This window comes from Acomys russatus, chromosome 9 (assembly GCF_903995435.1).
Source record: "Acomys russatus chromosome 9, mAcoRus1.1, whole genome shotgun sequence".
NCBI classification, from domain to species: domain Eukaryota; kingdom Metazoa; phylum Chordata; class Mammalia; order Rodentia; family Muridae; genus Acomys; species Acomys russatus.
In genome coordinates, this window is record NC_067145.1 from 35,205,891 (window position 1) to 35,228,463 (window position 22,573).

At 43.2% G+C, this 22,573-nt stretch overlaps 1 protein-coding gene across 1 annotated transcript in view; it reads right to left on the reverse strand.

The window, feature by feature from the left end:
- Fancc (FA complementation group C) overlaps positions 1-22,573 on the reverse strand; it is a 116,208-nt gene that overhangs the window by 80,090 nt on the left and 13,545 nt on the right. Inside the window, exons 2-4 of the mRNA XM_051151144.1 lie at positions 16,470-16,669; positions 6,652-6,736; positions 4,259-4,353 (exon numbers count right to left, since the gene is read on the reverse strand). Coding sequence (XP_051007101.1) covers positions 4,259-4,353; positions 6,652-6,736; positions 16,470-16,634 — 345 coding nt within the window. The 5' untranslated portion in view covers positions 16,635-16,669. The remainder of the gene's footprint in view (positions 1-4,258; positions 4,354-6,651; positions 6,737-16,469; positions 16,670-22,573) is intronic.

Below are 22,573 nucleotides of genomic sequence, written 5' to 3' on the forward strand. Positions count from 1 at the left end.
AAGGATACTCAATGAGACCTAGTTAGTTAGTTAGCTAGTTAGAGTGCATGGGTGTTTGCCTCTATGTCAGTGTACCATTGAGCATGCAATGCCCAAAAAGGCCAGCTATGAACGCTGGACCCCGGCAACTGAGTTACAAAACATTGTGAATGAGCTGCCATGTAGGTGTTGGGAATCAAACCCAGGTCATCTGGAAGAACATTCAGTACTCTTAACTGCTGAGCTGTCTGTCTCTCCAGGCCCAAGTTATATTATGTATCTTTAATGTGCAATATGTTATTCTAAAACCTTTTATGAAAAGCTGACATGTCTGGAGCTGGGGAGGTATCTGAGTTGGCACAGTGCCTTCTGTGCAAATGTGAGAACTGAGTCTCACCACAGTCTAGCTAACAAAGCTGGGCAAAGTGGAGCATACTCTGCAGACATGAACATGGACAGACTCCTAAGCAGGCAGCTAACCAATAGTCAGGCTACTGAGAGACACTGCCTCAACAAACAAGGTAAGCAGCCCCTAAGGACTAATATCTGGGACTGACCTCTGACCTCCACATACCAATACACATGCGTGTGTACCCACAGGAACATGCACATACACAGGCACAAAAAAACAAAAACAAACAAACAAAAACAAAAAACAAAAAGCAAGCCTTTTACCTGTGAGAAAAAAGTAAATTCAATATATTAGTGATTTAAAAACTAACAACTAGCTCCCTCTGCCACAGTGCCTCATGAAGCCATGTAGGAACTGACAGCACACTCCTTAGCTTTAGAAGACTGTCAATTGTTCTAATCTACTCACACTTCTTCATCAAAACAGGCTTGCACAGAGCAGAGGAGGGTTGTCTAGGTCCCTTGTACTCAGCATGACCTCATAAGGGAAGGAAGCACCGTCAAGACCGTCTCATTCCCACCGAGCAGCTGAAACCTGACCTACTGCTGTGTCCTCCTTCCTCAGTACTAGGCTCTAATGTCTATCTCATCTCATGGCTCCCCATCATTTCACAGCCTGGAGGGATCTGGCTGTTCCCACCTCTTACAAAGCCTAGTCTCAGAAAGGGTTTTCCTTTGTACACAGCTGCAGGAGGGCCTTCCATCCTTCCACTGTAAGCTTTGCAGCTGACCAGCACATGCCTGCTGCCACTCCAGCTGCTGAACACGGTAATGCAGCAGCACAGCCACACACGGAACATTCAGCTCCACTAATTTTAATAAAAGTTTAAACTGTTACTTGATTGTTATAAATTTTAAATAACTTAAATATATAAACCTACTTCCTATCATAAATTTTATGAAATACAAAGATTGATAATTTCCAACTAAAATGTAGTGTCTGAATTATAATAAAATATGTAAATATAAGTGTTCAAGATACAGTATAAAATATTGAATAATCCCAATAATTCTATAGTAACTGTGTTGAAATAATGGCATTTTGGATCAGTAATAACCTTAAGTTACTTTCACCTACTTAGTTCTTCAGCAGCTCCTACAAAGGTTAACATTTTACAGGCAGTACATATGCCTCTCACGGTGCAGTACAGCATACAGCACTAGCACAAAGGACCACACACACCCCATTCCTCAGCACTGTGGCTTTTCTCTCTGACTCTGACCCTGAAGTCAAGATCCCTTCCACTCCTCTTTAATGAGGACTCCTGTGCTCTCAGGGTGGTCCTGCCTCAATTGTCTCCACTGATGTGCTCCCAGTCAGTACTCACTCTCAGCTTCTCTCCATCAGTCAGCTTCCCTCCTGTGGGTGCTGTGTTCAATCACCCTCCATGCCCTGCCAAGCCCCAAGCACACCTGCACTCAGTCTGCATACCCCACCTAGTCTACCTTCCCACCACCTCATTCTACCACAACTCCTAATTTCTCCCCTTGGTCACAAGTGCTGCCTTCCCTTTTCCACATCAACCTCTTCTCACTCAGTTCCGGAAACTAACACCCATCATGTGATTTCTGTTTCAATACGCTAGGGTTCCCTACTGCCTTTAATTTAAAGGAAAGAAGGTAGGGGTAGGGGAGGGAGGGAGAAAGATCGGTACTGTGATCACCACAACAGCTGGTGTTTGTTTGTCTTTCCAACATCGTGGTTAGCACACACTCCAGGAACACCAAGCTGTAGGTATCTGCAAGAACTAGGAGTTTCCTTGGTCTGCTTTCTCCCATCATGCTTTGTACATTCTCTTTGTTGACACACCTGGCTATTCCCTGCACAGGCACCCTGGCAACACATTTAGTTTGCCACCTTCCTCAGGAAATGTCTCCAGCCCTCCCTGTCTAAGCCAGTATCCCCCTCTGTGCCACCATCACACCCGCCAGCAGCACTCTACTAACAACCCATATCCACTCTAGAGTGGGGTGGTCACCATCTCAGGGCCCCAGTGGAAGAAACTGTTCAAATTTTACCTTCCTGTATTACTGTCAATTTAAGTGTGTCTCAGTACTAGCTTACCCATTAAACAATGAAAAGAGCACAAAATAAAATATGAGGATAGAAATTTTTAAATGGGCTAGTCAAGTCATACATTAACTGTACAAAGTTAACCCACCCATCCTAGAAATACTTTATTAGATGGGCTACTTTATGACTTAATGAGCTAGCCAATACAAACTTGCACACTAAGTAATTGTTTTTAAAATAGCAAACATTCTATAAAATGTAACAATCAAAAACTTAAAGACAACACATTACTCTATTAAAATCTAAGTATTACTCTATTTCTATAGATTCCTCCTCCTCTAACTCCATTTATCAGTTCATTTCTTCAGCCCCTTACATGAATTTTCCTCCAAACTAAATTCTGTATTCATTCATTCTCTTGCCCAATCCTTTTAACCCCTCTTATTCTTCCAATCTAACAGAAAAGTACAATAGTGTATTTATCATCACTGTTACCAATTTTGTCTAAAATAAAGGACACATAAAAAGAAGTGGAGGTGATGTATCGCCAGCCATCAATAGACCAAGCCCTGTGTACCAATATACTGGGCTATTTCAGCACTCTAAACGGTTGATGGAAACCACATGACAATTAGTGAGTCTGATGGTATTGCATCAGCAAGTCCACAGGCTGTGCACCTAGTGGGGGCAACAGAACACAGCCAAAATAGCCAGCCAAATTGTGTTTGCCATTCCAGAGGAAACAGATACGGAGGAACCATCAGCTCTCGGGTGACTGCCGAGATTAATGACTTTGAAAGCATGAGGAGCAGTGGCCTAAGCATCAACTCTGGGATGCATTTTCCGGAAATATTTCTTTTATGTTATGGGTATTTTGTCTACATGCACATATATGTGTACCTCATGCATGCCTGGTGTCATGGTTCCCCTGGAACTAGAATTACAGACACTTGTGAGCTGCCATGTGGGTGCTGGGATGTGAGCCTGGGTCCTCTACAAGTGCAGTCAGTGCTCTTAACTGCTGAGTCATCTCTCCAGCCCCTACAGGTACTTCTCCACTCATGCTTACTACAGAAGAGGCTTGAGAAGCAGAGCCATTCTAGGAGGAAAATTATGTGAGGATGTAAACTGTGCTGCCAGGAGATGCAGTGCTTCCAGCAACAGCTCGAGGAAAACCCAGTGCGTTCATCTAATCATTACCAAGTGTTTTTCAAAACCACTCAGCATGCAGTGGTGTCAGCCCTAGGAGGGTCATCAGAAGGAGCAGTATTGTGGAAATTTATCACCAAGCAAACCTAAAATCTCCTGACAAGCTCATCACACAGCATAAATCTAACAGTAAAAGGCAACATGCTAAGCTAGTGGTTCTCAGGGGCTGGAGAGATGGCTTAGCGGTTAAGAGCACTGACTGCTCATCCAGAGGTTCTGAGTTCAATTCCCAGCAACCACATGGTAGTTCACAGCCATCTATAATGTGACCTAATGTGCACTGTATACATAATAAATAAACAAATCTTTAAAAAAAAAAAAAAAGCTAGTTGTTCTCAGCTTTTCTTATGCTGTGACTTTTAATAGTTTTTCATGTTGTGTTGACCCCAACCATAAAATTATTTCATTGCTACAGCATAACTGTAATTTTGCTACTCTTATTAATCATAATGTAAATATCTGATATGCAGGCTATTTGATATGCAATCCCTGTGTTCAACCCCCAAAGAGGTTGTGACCTACAGGTTGAAAGCCTTAATATATCACAGAATTGAGCCAATAAAGATGAAAGAAGTATGTGTGGGGAGAGGTGCCTTCAAATCACCAGCTGAAGTCAGAGCAAGGCAGATGACACTACTCTCTTACCAGGACCCACGAGTTAAGTTCTGATTCTCCAGCCGTCCGTGGTTCTTTGTTCACCAGACAACAGAAGCACCACACTAGAATTTTTTGGCTTTCATCTGCAGAAAATAAAACTAAAATGAGCAGACTTTATCAAATAGGAAAACCTCATGCAACAAGCTGGGCAGAGGCCTTAAGAACATACTTAGAAAACCTCATGCAACAAGCTGGGCAGAGGCCTTAAGAACATACTTAGAAAACCTCATGCAACAAGCTGGGCAGAAGCCTGTTTGTGGGCACAGCTCACTGTCCAGCTCCTGTGTGGTCAACTCTTTTTCTGAAGCAGCAGCAGTTTTTAAAGCCAAACAAGAGGGATGAAAAGAGCTGAAAGTGTTGGGCTCTTCAAGATGTTTCTAATTTCACATTTCAAAGATCAGTAGTTTCCATCTTTTTAAGGCAAAATAACTACTCTCTGTCCCTGTCTCTGGTGGCCAAATCTGCTCCAGGCAGAGACTTACAGCACAATTAGTCTAAATAAAATTAACCTATCAACTGAAGCCGTCAGCACACAGGCTAGACACAGCAATGCAGACCCTGTGGACGTACCAGCCCTGCAGCATCCTCAAAGCCACCCAGAGTGCACCTTCCCGCCTCCTAGAGCTAGCAGTGCTTCCAACAGCTTCGCTATCAAAGGCTCAGGGCCGCACAGACTACAGGAGAGCTCCACGCTCACTGAGAGCACCCATCCCTTCATAATGTTTAGGCCTATTTTTCCCCCAGTGACAAACCATTAAGCTTTTACTTTGTCGGTAATTAATAACTCTGAATAAACTCACCAGGGTCATTCTGAGGGACATTCATTTTCCTATGAGCTTCAATAAAGCACCAGGAGCTATAGTCTTGCCTAACGTACAACAATTTCCAGACTCATGACTTTCAAATAATTCTTTCAGGCCAAACTGATATCTCAGAGTAAAATATGACTGCTGTACTTGACCTGGTGTAAATACTAAAACACAAGTAACAGACATTCTGATATGCCTCACTGTAAAGAATGTGATGTACTAGGAAACAGTTTCAAAAAGAGAGGGAGGAAAATGGTTGATTATGAAAAGTAAACTCCAAAGAATTAAAAGATGGGCAACCCCATCCCCAGGTGTGGAGTGATTCTATACATTTAGCTCAACAAGTCTATCATTTTTCTCTCATATGGAATTAAAAGAGAACTAGGGACATTCTCCCAATCTTTGCTCAGATGTGCTGTGCTGGCATGTCCCATGGCTAGTCAGCACACGGCTCACTATGCTTAGATAGGTCACAGACATAAGGAAGCCACTGCTGGTCACCTGAGTGCCGTTAACACTCCATACAGGGATGGCCAGAAGCTTCTTCCCCAAAGGCTCCATGGCTGGAACTGGGCATCCCACAAGGTGATACAGGAAACTGCCTAAGATCCAATAGAATCCACCATCTGATCTTGGCACACACTTGAATTCTAAAAATGAGCGAAAGGAAAAAGTATGTGCCAACATACATCTGCTGCTAATAGCTCACTGTTTGGTATCCTAACTGAGCTTCCAGATAGAGGTTACACTCTCTACACCTTAGTCCTCAGTTTAGAAGTATAAAACAGCAGTTATCTGAGATGATGAAGACTATTTTAGCTGCTAGGTTGCTGTTCTTGTTACAGGAATGGATGTTCATAGGGCGCAGGGGACGCTCTGGTCTCAGCCTACAGCTGCTGGCAATGAGAACCAGAGCTCGAGGCTACAGGGAAGGCAGTGAGTGCACGCAGTGTCACTGAGGATGCTGTACTCACCCTCTTCTCCAGGTCCTTCCTCTATCCTCTCACCCTAACCAAAAGACTCTTTCCACCAAGAAGACATGTACCCAGTTGGGCGTGGTGGTGCATGCCTATAATCCCAGCACTTGGGAGGCAGAGGCAGGCAGATCTCTGTGAGTTCAAGGCCAGCCTGGTCTACAAAATGAGTCCAGGACATCCAAGGCTACACAGAGAAACCCTGTCTTGAAAAACCAAAGAAAACCAAACCTTATAATATAGGTAAAAGTACATGAGTTAATGAACTGTGAAGCAATTAACTGGGTATCATTAGTACCAAGTTTAATTATAGAGAATTTAAAATGAGGTAATGAAAGTGACTATAGACAAACACTGGTGTTTACATCATGAGGTGGTTCCTCTCCACTGTAAGAAGCCTTGTTTTCCTATAGGCCCACATTCATGAGCCTGTGTGCGTGCGTGCGTGCGTGTGTCTGTTATACACAGAAGCACAGGAAGATGCACGCACTTGGTGAGCTGCCCCATGGAAACATGAGGTTACAATTTATATCCCTGTGCCTCATTAGAAGTACAGAAAGGGAACTGCTCCTAGGTGTTTGTGTGTTGAGACTCTTACCGTATGCTAAGATGAGAGGATTCAAGCAAGTTTTCGCCAACAGCTGACCAATTGTGGGGAACCTTTCCAGTATCGCACGAGAATCCTGTGAAAACAACAGCCACATGTTGTGATAATTAAAGAAGACTATGAAACTCAACTGAGCAACACAATTCTTCAAGGGAGCCTGAGTGCTCCTATGCAGCCCATTTTAGGATGTGTATGGGGAGAGAGTAGAGAAAAGCTCTAGGAAAGAAGTTCAGAATTTAACTTATGCTTCATCCTTAAAACCTCAATATGATTAGTTCATTTCAATTGTTTCTGTGTTTGTTTTGAAGCAAGGTTTCCCTGTGTATCTTTGGCTATCCTGGACTCCAGGCTGGCCTTGAACTCACAGAGATCCACATGCTTCTGCCTCCCAGAGTGCTGGGATTACAGGCGTGCACCAGCATGCCCTGTTCTGGTTGTTTCAATTTTATCAGAAAGTTAATTGTATTTTGCACAAACATAATTGTCAGAAAAACTATTTCTTTGTTGTTGTTATTGTTTGAGACAGGGTCTATCTACTTAGCCTTCCCTGTCTTGAAATTCACATGCTGCCCTCAAACTCACAGAGCCCAGCCTGCCTCAGCCTCCTACATGCTGGGACAGCCCAGCCAGGAAAAACTAATTCATTTAAATACAACATAGACTAAAGAAGAATAAAAGCAGCACTGGTGATTAGTGCACACATAACCCCACCTCCTAGCCCTATAAATTGTTCTGAGTAGGAGAAAGTCTCCTCGTCATTCAGCTGCTCTGAGGAGCCAACTCCTTGATGGGAGGTGTGGGCCCACTGTGGGACCTGGATAGGCACAATGCCAGGTGGTCTCAGCAAAGGTGAGGCTTGGCTCTCATGGGAGGACAAACAGCAGTACAGCCCAGGGTGTCACATGGGCTCAGGCAAATCACGGAAGCACGCCAGCCTATGGGCACCTACTGCTGTATGTAGTGGCTCCAGCCAGAGTTGGGTGGTACAAAGAACCCATGAGCTACAATGGCAGGCAAAAACCACAGCCCATTTGGGACCAGCTGCTTCCCAGTGACCAAGGCAGCCACTGGCACCACTTTCCCAAGGTGGGCAGAGGTCAGAGGCACTGGCTTAGCCCAGCACAGCAGGGCACAAGGTTCCAGGACAGGCAGCAGAGCACACACCAGCCTAGGAATAGGTCGCAAACCACGGAAGCTGTGGTTTTGGTTTCTCTGGTGGAACAGCAGAACCGCCCCTTCCCTGTTTGGGAAAGGGGAAGGGAAGGGGGAGCCAAGGCACTAGACACAAAGGCCAGGCCCAAACAGAAAAGAAGAAACCTGAGCCCAGCCAAGCCTCCGAACAGGTAATAAACATCTGAAATCATGCTTAAATGTAAAGAAAGAAAGAGACTGGATAAAAAATAATCTGACAGATATAATAACTTGAAATTAATAAAATTAAAAGGAATAAGACACATAAGACAGAAAAAAAAACCCAGTAACAGAGCTTTTGATCCTATAAGATGCCATATTAGATGACTTAAAAATAAAAGCAGAAAGTAAAGAAACAAATGGCTTAACTGAGACTGACACATTACTGATGATGGTTATTACCACACTGGTATTTCTTATTCTAGCCTTAATAACCATAATGGATTTTGTGTGTGTGCCTTCTCAAAGAAAAAGGCTTTTAGAGATACAAAAGAGAAATATGAAAAGTGGTGCCAAGCCTTAGAAGAAAAATGAGAAAAAATTATAAATAAAAATAAAGATACTAAGATAGAGATAGAGGAACTAATACCAGAGCCTACTGAGATACCATATAATGAAAATAAAGAAAGTCAGACAAAGGTTATTAGAAAAATCAACCATAGCTTACCTATTTATTATACAGTAAGTGCCAGCAAACAGTGGCCACCCCCTAAGTTATGAAGAATTTAGAAGGCATCTCATAGATAGACTAGCTTTAAAAAAAAAATTAAGGATGCAACTTAAATAGGAAAAATTAATATCTAAAGGTCTTAAGAAAATACAAATTGTCAAATGCTTTAATTGAGTCAAGCAAAGTCATCTGAAAAGGGATTATAGGCAAAGTGGTCCTAGAAACAATGTGTTTTCTAGAGATAATCCAAAAAGAAGGCCCCAGGCTGCTGAAGTATGCAAGGTGTGGTAAAGGCTGGAATTGGACTAATTAATGTAGATCTACAAGAGGCAAACATTGTCAGGAAATGCCCTAGGAGACCTCATATCAAATTTAAGTCAGCTGCTTCCGGTCAGTAGCGAGAAACTCATGTGCAGGACAATGAGCAGCACTGCTCTGGATACAGGCATTAATAACTCAGATAGCAAAGTCAGAACAGCCTCACTACATAAAGGAGAACTCAGGAAAGGCCAGAAATCAAGCATTTTGGCCAAGTGCTATGAATGATAAGACACAAAAGTTAAAATTACAGTTAGATGGAATTGAGATTGAAGGCTTAGTGGACACAGGAGGAGATGTAACAACTTCACAAGATTCCTGGATTCAGCTTGGCCACTTAAAAGGATATCTACACAGCCCCTAGGAATTGGGATACTGTCTCAGGAAAAACAAAATGTAAAATGGATTAAATACATAGGACCAGGGGGTCAAACAAAAAACTTAAAGCCATATTTGGCTAAGAAAGCTTCAGCTATAAGACAACATAATCAGACTCTATACGCTGAATTAAGAATGCAGATTATATTCAATGATACTACCTTAAAGCAATGTCATATGATAGATTATGTGTTTCATTTTGTAACATTTGGATAATTAAGATATGTACATATGGTAACACATCATACAACTGATACTTACTCAAGATTTCAATATGTTTCTGCCCTGAGTTTGAAAAGGCTGATTCAGAGATTACACATTTATTAGAAGTGGTGACAATCTTGGAAACGCCTGTACAGACTGAAGCTGATGATGCTTCTACATATGTATCCATTAGAATACAACAAAAATATTTTAAACATTATGGCACAGAAAACGTTAGAGATATATCTTACATTCTTACAAGACAAGCAGTTATAGAGAAATCTAGCAGAATTTTAAAAGAAATGCTCAAAAAAATAAATAAAAATAAAGGAAATGCTCATATGGAATTTCCCAGAGATAGACTAAATAATGCCTTACTGACTTTAAATTTTTAAATGATAATTGCAGAATGGAAGTGGAGAGACAGGCATTGGGAAAGAGGTTTTGCCTTTGTTTCAACTGGAGAAGAAAAGCTATGGATTCCTTCAAAGTTAATAAAGATTAGATTTGACTGGAGAGACCTCCTGAAGATCTAGGCTGCAAACATGAAGGAAGAAACCAAGAAAAACAACAATATAGGTAACATAAATTGCTGATCCCTCTTCATGGGAAAAGCTATGAGACGGGCTGAGACATGAGAGCTCCTGCACAGTCAATAAATTTTGTTGGCTACAGAATCCTTAAGATTTACGTCATCTTTCCATATGGCATGGGTGAAAATTTACATTACAGTTTGGTTACTCAGTCCAAACTAGCTTGTAAAGACAGATGAAGCTAGTCGAGGTGGCACAAGCCTTTAATTGCAGCACTCAGGGAGTCAGAGGCAAGCAGATCTCTGTGAGTTTGAGGCCAGCCTAGTCTACAAAGCAAGTCAAGGACAGCCAAGGCTACACAGACAAACTCTTGTCTCAAAAAAAAAAAAAAAAAAAAAAAAAAAAAGAAGAAGAAAGAAAAAAGGCAGATGCCTTTCATCTGCTCAAACAAAGAACAGAGAATCATTCTTAGCTGAATTGTGTATACTGCACATCCCATGCATGTGTTAATGCAAAAATGTATATTACCTTTAAAAGTTTATGTTTACAAAGTAAAAGGACCAGAGCCAAGATAACAAGTAGCTCAGATAACCCAACCTCACAGACTGCCTCATTACTGTTTCCTCAAAAACCTGCATCCAAGACAACTTCAAAATGGCTATCTAAGATGGTCCAACCTCAAAGACTGTTCCGTCCAGGAATTCAGGTAAGCCTTGAACTTTCCCATCACACAAAGACTGGACAAGAAATGATACAGCTAGCTCTCTTAGAAATGGCCATTATGCCAATTTTCTTAGGGCCCCCAAAGAGAACATCGCCCTCCAGGCAGCAGGAAGCAATTTTTAAAAAATGACAGCCGATTCCCCAAAAAATGGGGTGGGTGAGATTTGGTAGTTCAGTGGATGATGGATGTCTGTTGCCATTTAAAGGGGGTTGGTTGCAAATTGTTAATGGTCTTGGTCAGGGAGGAAACTAATTAAAGAAGGTTGTATTCAGGGATCTCTTTTTCTCTTTCTTTTTCTTTCCTTTATCCTTTCTTTTTTATCTAGTGTTAAGGGGAAACGGGAGGAGAAGGAATGGAAAGAAAAAAGAGGAGAAAAGGGCCTATTATTGAATCTACTTTTAAACTAAAGGGCATTGTTTGGACTGGAGAGATGGCTCAGAGGTTAAGAGCACTGGCTATTCTTCCAAAGGTTCTGAGTTCAATTCCCAGAAACCACATGGTGCCTCACAACCATCTATAATGAAATCTTGTGCCCTCTTCTGGTATGCAGGCGTACATGCAGGAAGAACAGTTTACATAATAAATAAATAAATCTTAAATTTTACATTGGTATGGATCTTTGTATATTGATACAAATGTAAGGTGACTCTTGATACAACATACTGTATATATGTTTCAACTCTTGACTATGATAGTGTACCTACTCAACTCATTTAAAATGTCATATAAAGTTATGGTCCTTGAAGGCTGCTATTTACAAACTGTTTAGGATAATTAAGAAATGCAAATTAATAGTCAACCAAACTTGTGGTCATGTTAGGTACCAGTTTAATTACAGAAATAAGTGTAGTATTTAGCCTCCTGTAGATATTTTCAAAATTAAACAAATAGTAAGAAATTAGAAACAAGCAATGTTTGCCTACTCAGATATACTATCAATAGATGGCCTTCAAAAACCTCAGAGATCTACAGAATATGGCATTTAAAGATGTTTTATTAATAAAAGGCTTTTTTGACAGTGAGAATTTTTGGCCCCTGGCAAAGATGATGATGGACATCAAATGTGGCAGACTGGGTAAGAAACTGCCCTTGATTCAACTGCAGACAGGACTGGACACACTGGATGCTGGGAAGTTGACTGCCAAGCTTTGCCAAGACAAGGTAGGCAGGCAGTCTTTCATAATCCTGCTTCACAGAAAAGTCTGTCATATAGTGGACAAGATGACTGAAGACAACCCAACGGTACAGAAGAACTTTGGGTGACAGTCCAGGAAGTCAGCTGTCTCTCTATTAGTTTTAGAAGGTCCTTGCTCTGCATTTCCTGTCTACTAAGGTAATATTTATCCTTCTCAGGTCTCTGATGGGGTGGAGACCAGATAGTTATAGTCTCACAATTAAGCTTAAGTTTTTTTTAATTTAATAAAACGTTTTAAGGTCTAAAGATATTTGTAAGTTGATAAATGCAAGTTATGATAGAAAACGATTTAGATACAGAACTCTGGACTCAACCAGACAGATAGACAGTGGAATACTTTCTCCAAAATTGCCAAATACAAATGGACTGGACATTGTGAATTTAATTCTTAACTACAGTGTTCATAACTGTTCTTATTGAATATAGTTTATTAATGTAAGAGAAAGAGCCTTAACTGAACTAAAAGGAGAAGGTCTTGGGGGATGGTTTTGTGCACTGTGTATTCAGATGCTGATTTCTATGCCCCAGAGATCTGGTTGCAGTCCTGATGTGGGCATTGTCATTACTGTTGAATCATCTTCTGTCTCAATGTTGTGTAAAAATTGTTGTCCATCATGTCTGATTGGTTAATAAAGAGTTGAAAAGCCTGTATCTGAGCAGAAAAGTTGAAGTGAAACTTTTGATCCCAGGAGGAGGTCCCAGGTGGAGAAGAGAGAGAGAAGGTGGCTATGAGGGAATTGCCAGAAAAAAAAGTGGCCATAAGAGAGGTCACCGTGAGGAGATGGATGGAGCAGGAGCAGTCAGGGTGAGACTAAAATGGCAAGTAACCAGGCGTATGGCTGAGAAGTAGGCCAGTGTCAGGATTAGTCAGGTTAATTTAGGTGGGGCTAACTGAGAATCTGCCCAGCTATAGTGCCTGAGGTTTACTAAAAAAGGTAATAGGTCTCTGTGTCATTATTTGGGAGTTAGCGAGGGCATAGAAAAGCCCATATGTTTAATTTTACAAAGTTCGAAAGCAAGACGATTCTGAGCCCATGTATGAGGAAGCCAAAACAGCCTGATGAAGAGGACCCTGCCAATGTCCAGACAGGGAGGCAAACCTCGTCAACCTGAATCAGACCTGGGCAGTCTGATACCAGCTGGTTCATTGTCAACATATTTAAAACACAGTACAATCTGGGAAAAAGCTTCCAAGCAACAGTCACCCCATTCTAGGTTTCCAGGAAACAGTCATTCCAACTCCAGGAGCACAATAAAACTTAATGTGTGACTACACGGAAACTCCTTTACAAAGCACACACATGTGACTATGAGAGTGGGTTCCATAACTACAGGGCCTAAAGTCAGTGTGGTCTCTGACTGAGACAGCACAGAGGTCAGCAGGATATAAAGTCATATTACATCCCCACTAAGGCTAATTTCTATAACTGGGAGCTAAAAAGGGCAAGTCTAGTATAAACATTTGGGGATTTGGGTAAGGCCTGCCACGCAGATAGCAAAGGATCACCAGGTCATTAACACTATCCACTCTCAGCAATCTGGGTGGGAGAGCAGAGGTCCCTGGTTTCCCCAGTCATCTGTGGGCAAAAAAGACCTTTGTGCCCCCCCCAGAACCCCCCATGCTGCAGCAGGAAGTTTCTTGTGTGGTCCCAGCATGAGGGCTGGGCCTACACTTTCTGAGACCAAATCATGTCAACTTACATAAAAAAGTTTCAAAAATTAGTACCACTTGTTCACACAGCCTTTTCTTCTAATGTCTAAGGACATATGAACTCATTATCTACAGAATAACCTACAGAAACCTGTTCTTCAAGTTTCTCATTTGCTTTGATGAACAGACAAAAAGAATTACAGGAGAGTACTTTTATGTTAAATAACAATTAGACTTTCATTTTCAAATTTAAAAATAACTATGACACACTAATGTTGGCGTTCTTCCTCAGATGGAAGGTATCCTGGAACTGAGGAGCTTAGGAACCACACAGCTCTGAGGTGGGACAGTGTCCCCATGGAAGGGCATCCTGAGACATGGAAGTCCAGGAACCACACAGCTTGGAGAGGAGGCCTCCTCAGCAGAGGTGTTGCAGCCCTGAGGGAGGAGATCCTTGGCTGAGCTGAAGTCCTCAGCTCAGTTTTAAAGTTGTTTTGCTACTCCACTTCTTCAGAGTCCCAGCACCCTGGGAAGGGTACCCCCAAATGAGCTCAGGAGCTCACGAGCCTCTGCCCAGCTCACTTCTTTGTTTCTTCCCTTCTTAGCTTCTTCCAATGAGAGTCACACCAGGAAGCAAATTTCATAAAAGAATGTACTGGAAGGGATGAATCCAGGGCTTGGAGGGACAAGTCCAGAGGTGGCTGCCTCTGTTCCCAAGAAAACACAGCAGGGAGCTGACTAGTAGGCAGGGCTTATATAGGATGTTGGGGATGGCGGGCAAGGTGGCAGCGGCCTCTCCAGGGTGAGGATTGCTGGGATTTCAAGTCCTGAGCTTGGAAAAGTTCAGGGATTAGTGAGTCTTCCTGATCAGAGTCTGGTGGAATTTTTCTTGCAGGGTAGGGTCTGGGCACTCTCCCTCCTCAGGGAGAGCTACAGCCACTAGAAAATGACCATTAGGGCCATTATGCCTGGAGGGAGGGGCCTGATTGTTGGAGCTCCTAGGCAGGGACCTGGACACTTGCCTGCCTTGAGGTTTACAAAGTTTACAAAGGGAGTCCACAACAGGGAAGGTTTCCCCCATGCTTGAGTTGGCACCAATAGACAATAACATGAAAACATGGCTCTTAGCCAGCAAGGCGGTAGTACATACCTTTACTCCCAGCACTCAAGAGGCAGAGGTAGGTGGATCTCTATGGGTAGACCAGCCTGGTCTACAGAGGGAGTTTTAGGGCAGCCAAGGCTATATGTAGTCCCTCTTCCCTACTTCCCCCACCCAAGAGCTCTCAGTGTAGTCCCTGAGCAGCCCCCCACAAAAGCTTTAAGTGGTGTACTGCCAGGACTGTCAGATCCCCTCCTTCCCGCCCTAGCCTGTCAGAGTCCCTCATTCCCACCCCAGGGCTGCCAAAGCCCTTCCTTCCACCCCAGACTGACAAGACAGGAGCACTCAAAATGGCAGTTCCTGTCAGAGCAGTAATACTTCCTCAGCAGGAGCAGGCGCCCTTCCTGCCTCAGCCTACTGCCGTCATGGGAGCTGCCTACAATGGTACCACCTCCTCTCCAGACTCTGTCAGCAGCAGGAAAGCCTTCCCTGCCATGGACTCCTTTTGTAAATTTTGTAAACCCTCAAGGCAGGAAAGTAGCCAGGTCCCTGCCTGAGGAGCTCCAGCAGCCCAGCCTCTCCTCCAAACCTCTCTGTCCTAACAGCAATCCCAGCCTCTGTAACTCATAAAAGTCATCTCCAGTCCCTCAATAGGACTCATCCCAGAGTATGCTAATTTGAGGTGAAAAGTCTAGACAAAGCCCACCAATCTCTGAGCAAGAGGACTGACCAGTCTCTGAGCTTCCCATAAAAACACACCAATCTCTGAGCAGGAAGCCCACCAATCCCCCAAACTCCCCAAGCTCAGGACTTGAAATCCCACCAGTTCCCACTCTGGAAATATCTGCCTTAGAAAGCTTCACCCCTAAGAAATTCTATATAAAATGGCAGAGGCAGCCCACTCCAGGATTCATCCCTGCAGTAAATCTCTTTTAAAGAGAGATTTACTGCCTGATATGGCTCTCTCATTGGAAGAAGAAAAGAAGCAGTGAAGAGAAGTGGAGCAGGGCCGAGGCACCTGAGCTCCTCAGCTCAGCGGGGATACCCTCTCCTGGGAGCTACAACACCTCTGCTGAGGAGGACTCCTCTCAGAGCTGTATGGTTCCTGGGCTCCTGAGCCTCAGGATGCTCTTCCACTGGGACACCATCCCACCTCAGAGCTGTGTGGCTTCTAGGCTTCCGAGTCCTAGAGACCTTTCCTCAGAGCTGTAACACTGTCATTAGCGATACCTTTTCCCCTCAGAGCTGTGTGGTTCCTGGGCTTCCTAGTGCTAGGATACTCTTCCATCTGAGGACCGGGAAGGCCAATACTATATGCAATTTGTGTCAGTAGGAAGATAAATGTGAATATAAGCAATAAATTATACACTTAAAATTCATTATTTGAAAGTATCTCCTAAAATATTTATTAGAAGAGATCTTAGTATCTCTTAGGAGGACCTACTTGAGTGTAAAGCTGAGGGAAGCGCAAACAGTCCTACAACGAAGGGCACAGGGACAAACCCCATTTACTACCTACCACAAGCAACAAAGCCCTGTAATCTAAAAATGATTTGCTTGGGGTTAGCATAAAGTTTTTTTTTTTTTTTTTTTTGCTAGAAAGCTTGCCTAACATGCAGAAGGTCCTAGACTTAATTCCAAACACTGCAAGAATAAATGAATTAATTGCCTTTCTTAGCCAAGCAGTCTCAAATAGCTAAGAAGAAAAACAGTACTGTTCTATACCAGAAGATATAAAACCAGCTCCTGTCTGTAGCATGTATCAATAAGTTCAATTAACTCAGTCTCACAAGTCCCACAGTAGCATTCTTGCTTGGTGGAGTCTCTAATGTCACAGGGCACTTACCATCTCCTTCAAGATCTCATACATCCGCCTCAGGAACTCCTGAAACTGGGGCAAGTGAAGACAGGTGTCCTGCTGGGTTTCCTTAGAGGAGGCCTGCTCCCATACAGAAAGCTTCTGCAGCCAAAATTGATAGTCAGAAGCAAGGTCTGCAGAGTCCTGGGCCATCTCTGAGAACAGCGACGACGTCTCTTCACGGCAGCCTGCCAAGCAGCACAGGAAATGGTGAGCATGCTTCAGGTCTTCAGAGTGGGAACAGATGGAGCAGTTAGGACAGGCTCTTCTGTCAGCACATACATGACCCACCGAGGGCAAAGGCAGACTATGAAAGATGAAAACAGCCTGCTCGAGATGCTGGTGTTCTCTCAGAGTCATTTTAAATGTGTCATCCAGCTGTTGCTCAAAGTTTAACATCTGTACTTTTATCATGAGTAATGTCATTACTAAAAGTCATTACACTTCCTCAAGAACACACTAATTGCGGACAAGAAGCACAGCTGATAATGCTTTATATCCCTTTAAGAGCTATTTTTAAATGTTCTGAATGTGAAGTTCCTTAGCATATATAAAGATGAGAAATCCGAAACATCCACTGGTGTTAATGGACAGTCTGCGCCTGAGAAATGCTTCTGAAGTCGTGAAGCTTTATATGCAACATGGCCTCATATTTGGTGTAAAAACACTCCATGCATTACTATCTAATGAATTTCCTGCCCAGTTCCTCCTCATCTCTCAGGGGGGAAAAAGTAAAGCAGTGCATTCCTCATGCATCACTTTAAGCTTAAAGACTTTAGGAAGCCTGGAGCTCCTGAAGCAGTGTGAGCTGTGCACCCTCAGGACAAGCCTCCTGGCATGTGCCTGCCACCACACACAGAGCCTTAGAGCTCACTGGCCAACTAACCTACCCAGGAGGTGTGTACCAGGTTCAGTGAGAGACCCTGTCTCAAAAAAGAGATAGAGGAAGACAGTGAGTATCAACATGTACTCAAAGGAGTGTATGCACCCACACATATGGGCACACTCACACATACATTAGCACACAAATAAGCTAATAATGGGTTAAAATAAAATTTAAAGTCCTGCCTTACATGTAAAATCCAGTCACAAGAAGACAATTTTCATAAAACATAATACATCACATGTACTAGGTAGTGGACTCATTAAGGACAGAAAATAAATCTCCTAAGCCTGACTTCTTGCCCTTGAAGTAAATGTAAGAAAGCACAAAAGGAGGCTACAGGCATCCTGTGCCTCTTTGAGTGGGGGTCAAGGGGTGTGGCCCTGGACACCAGAAGCCCCTCCAGTCCAGTGCCTAGTGACCCCTCAGGCCCCTGAGCTTCCTTGAGGCAGGGTAGCTGGCATGACATAGACACATTAGCCAAATGACACTTAGCAGCCAGAGGTCAGCATTGTAGACCTGGTACAAGCCCCTTGAGGCCTCAGTGGCCAATACACACATTCTCACTCTCTCACTCTCTTTCTCTTCTCTTCCCACCCCCCTCTATCCCCTCCCCCTCTCTCTCATGGCTGTAACAGCCATTTTCATCCCCTTGAGGGACTCAGCTGGCCAAGCTCCACCCTACAGAGAAAAAAAAAAGCCCAAGATCAGGCCACAGAATCCCACCAATCCTTGAGCTTGCCCCAAGATCAGGCTACAAAATCCCACCAATCCCAGGCCACCTTGGAAAGCTCCATCCCTCAAGAAACCCTATATAAGGCCTGTCTACAGTTCAGTTCTTTGTTACTTCATGCCCAACCAGAGAAAGCTGTGCTCTTATGATCTTCCAGTGGATCTCTTATGTGTGGTTTGTTGTTCAGTGTGACTTGTGGCATTCCTTGGCTCCCAACTGCCAGGAAACCTTTCTCCCCAGAGCTGCAACACTTAAATCCAGTGTCTCCTCTTCTCTCACTGTCCTCATTAAAGCCATCTACAAAATTCTACCCAAAAAATAATGTGGAACTTCACAAATTCCTTCCATCTCCCTCGTGGACTGTTATAAGTATCCCCAGTTCTCATATGCTGCTCTACAAATCATTCCACATAAACATAAAAAACAACTTTTGTACATGTAAATCACACACAGTATACACTTTTCACAGCTTCCTTGGAAAGAACTCCAGCTCAGCTGAGGGCGGGAAAACCCACCAACTCTTTGCTAAAGTGTCCAGGCTGCACTCTCAGATCCCCCTTTCATCTCCCCAGCACGGCCCGAACGGCCAGGCCAGGCCAGGCTTCAGGCATGCTCTGGGATACAGCTGACCCCTCCCTGCTTCCACATCGTTTCCCTGATGTCTTCTCTTGGCTATGGTGAGGTACTCTGAGCATTTACTCACTCATTCAGTTACAGCTTCTTTTGCTGCTATATATCAATTCTCTGCCTTCCTAGAACCTAACATAGCTGACAAATACTCAATATATATCAAAAAACAAATGATAATTCTCTGGTAGTTTTACAGTTCTAAGTTACATGTCATAGCAAAAACTGCTTTTCCAAATAATTTAAATTTTAAAATGTAAGACAAGACCTCCAAAATTGAAAATTCAAACAATTTTTAGTTGCCTGTGTGACGTGAACATACACATGCACATGCTCATCATGGTCTGGGCTATGTATCAAGTGGCTCACGCATGTGAACGCAGTCCTCAGAGTGACTCTATGAGGAATAATAGTAACACAGAGACTACATCATTACCCAAAATGAGACCATGTAAAATCCCAGAAGTGATTGCTAGGAAAGAGCAGAGCCAAAACTGAGATCTGAACCCAAATCGGCTCTAAAGTCTATGCTCTTATGTATTCATCAGGGTTCTCTAGAGGCACAGAACTTATAGAATGAGTGTGTGTGTGTACACATACAGACACACATATACATATATGTATATATGGAATTTGTTAGTATGGCTTATAGGCTGAGGTCCAGCTAGTCCAATGATGCTGTCTACCAATCGAAGATCCAAGGGCCTAGTAGTCATTCAGTCCCCAAGGCTAGATCTCTCAGCTCTCTCATCTTCAGTAGAAGTCAGAATCCTGGAGAAGTAGGCTCTAATGCCAGTAAAGGACCGGACTTTGAGGAGCAAGCAGGCAGAGAGAGCAAGCTCCTTCCTTCCATGTCCTTTAGATAGGCTGGCAGCAGAAGGTATGGTCCAGGTTAAAGATGGATCACCCCAGCTCAAAAAAATCAAAAGTGGGATTTTCCATTTCAAATTATTTAATTAAAAATCCCTCACGGGCGAGCCCAGTCACCTCGGTCCTAGTTAACTGCAAATGTTGTCATGTTGACAACCAAGAACAGACAAACTAACACACTTTGTGTATAATTCATGAATGGCATTGCGGACATATCAGTTTAGAAATTTAAAAAGGTAAATCAAAGAAATTTTTACAGTAACAAGGGACAAAACCCACTATTTTACTTTCAAAAACTTAAAACCCACTTTGTTTAGATGTGGAAAGTTGCACAGGTCAGAGATGCCCCTCAAAAGAAGCACCAGCCTCACGGTATACAGAACACTGTGCAGCTGACGGCATACCATTTCCTAGCAACCCCCACCTCTCCTCCACGCTCCATCGTGTCAGGGCTGGCCAACAGTCAGGGTGGGACTATGGCTCATGTCAGGCACATCAGACTCTGCCAGGAACCTCACCCGGAGTGAGGTGGTAGAAAGGCAGAGCCCAGTTACCCATCAGAAATCTTTCTCTTCTCTTCTCCCCATGTCCCTTTTTCTCTCTTTTCTCTTTTCCTCTCTCTAAGACAGAATGCCACTCTGCAACCCAGACTGGCTTCAGACTCATGGCAAACCTCCTGCCTCAGCCTCAGGTCTGGAGATAGCAGGTGAGCCACTGTGGCCAGTAGAGGTTCTTCTTGGAGCTTTCTTATTTCCAGCCCTGAATAAGACAAACTCTTCTCTTCCATGCCTAACTTATACTGTCTTTTCTTCATCTTGTTTTGCTCTCAGGGTCCCTTTTATACTCCTAAGCTTTTCCAGAAACCACAAAGAGCTTCGGTATATATGGATTCATTTTGGAATATTTATCATAACAGAAATGAAAACTGAGACAACCTTAAATCATAAGAATACACTAGCTTCCAGCCTACAGCTGTTGACAACTCCACTGCAAAGCAGGGAAAGAGCTCAGGGACAGGGCAGCGTGTTTGCACTGCCTAGGGACACAAGTATGGACAATTGTGGTTCTTGCACCTTTCTTCCTGTTAGCAGATGTGTCACAAAACTGTAAGCTGTAAGAACTGAGCTTCAGACAATGGATTTTAGAGAAACTTTTCCATTTTAAAAGGTTTCTTTCCATTTTAGACACTATAGTCTTCGTATGATACTTCAAATGGTAGAAGTCTCCTTAAACAAAAGTAAGGAAGCCTGAGAAGGCTGGCCAGCACCTCTGTAAAACTGAGGACATGAAGGTCACTGCAACATGGCACCCTCTTCCTGCTCAAACCAATTCTCATCAAGTTTTTTATTCAATCAAACATATTTTACCTGAATCTTCACCAAAGCATCCGGTTTTCTGAGCATATTTTTGGAAGCCACAGGTACACACAGCACTGGGCACAGAGTAGGAAGTTACAATCATATTAAACAAACGTGCAGAAACTAACAGGCCTACTGCAGCCATTGCAGAGAGAAGACATACCCAATTTAGATTTGTTTGTGTTGCTAGATGACTTTGTAGCTCACAGATTGTCAATATTTAAAACAGAGCTAATTATAAATCAGACATTATCAAAAGCAGCTGCATATAGTACTCTTCTGAGGGCCAAGAAAGCAAACTTTGCTTTCCCTTTTGGTCTGAAACATTGCCAAACCAGAAGTATCAGAGGTAAATCTATAGAGGCTAAATAAGGGCCATTCTTCAAGTGGTATCATGATATAAAAAACAAAACAAAAAAGCACTATTTCCCCCCATTTCCTGTAAATTGAGTCAATCAAACCCTCCTGTTATGAAATTTTAGCACCTAACAAGAGTCTCCCACAGAACACCATAAAACACAGTTCATGGACACTGAACAGGAGTTAACTCCTTACCTGTAGTCAGCATCGCCACAATGACCTTGTCAGAAATGCCACCCCCACACCCCATCAGCCACTATAAAATTGAGACATGTATGTCCCGTACACCTCAGACACGCAGTATTCTTCCTCCTCTCAGGCTGACAGTCATCAGTATACTTAACTTGCAGAGCGGAAGGTTTTGTTGCTTCACTACTGTGAGATTGATGGCTCTGCTCCTGTGTTTGCAGCATTATCTTAACATTGTAATGGTATATCGTACTCAGGAAGGACTTATGCAATAGAGAAATTGAGCTAGATGGCTCAGCACTTGAGAGCACTGGTTGCTCTTCCAGAGGACCAAGGTTCAAATCCTGCCACCTACTTGAAGGCTCACAGCTGTAACTCCAGTTCTAGCAGTTCCAACACTCTCATACATATGCAGGCAAAGCACCAATGCACATAAAACTTAAAAATAAATAATACAAAAGAAAAACTACAGCTCCTTCCCCCAAACATCAGGGCTTGATGAAAGTGCTGGTAGGAGGAGCTGGCTTTCTCCATCAGTGCTGTTTCACCTGAGGTAGGCTAATCAGAAACACAGGCCTGAGATTAACAAGTGATTTCCAAACAACTTCAATCCTCAGCAGAGGCTGAGTCTATAGATTGGAGGTGCAGAGGGAGTCTCTTCAGCCGACTGTGAAGACCTAAAGAAATGTGATCTAGCAGATAACTCTAGGGCTTTCTTGCACTCTCCAACAGTTCCTCAGTGTTTGGAGAACGAGTTTCTCTCTAGCCTGATTCCTTTTAGCCACAGCAAGTGCTTGTGCTTGGAGCAGCAACAGAGACCCTCCATCAGCAGTAGGAGGCCATTCCCCAACTCAAGTCGTGCCATCCTCGCCCGTAGCCCCGGCACAAACACTACTTGCACCCTCCATCAGAGCACCAAAAGCCTACCCACCAACTCAAGATGTGCCATCCTTACCCTCAAGCCCCAGCATAAACACTGACAAACCACTATTCTTGCATTCTTGTCTTCATCTGACAGTAACACCACGGGCTTTCAGTTAAGTCCATTAGAAAGATGTGCTGAAAAGATACA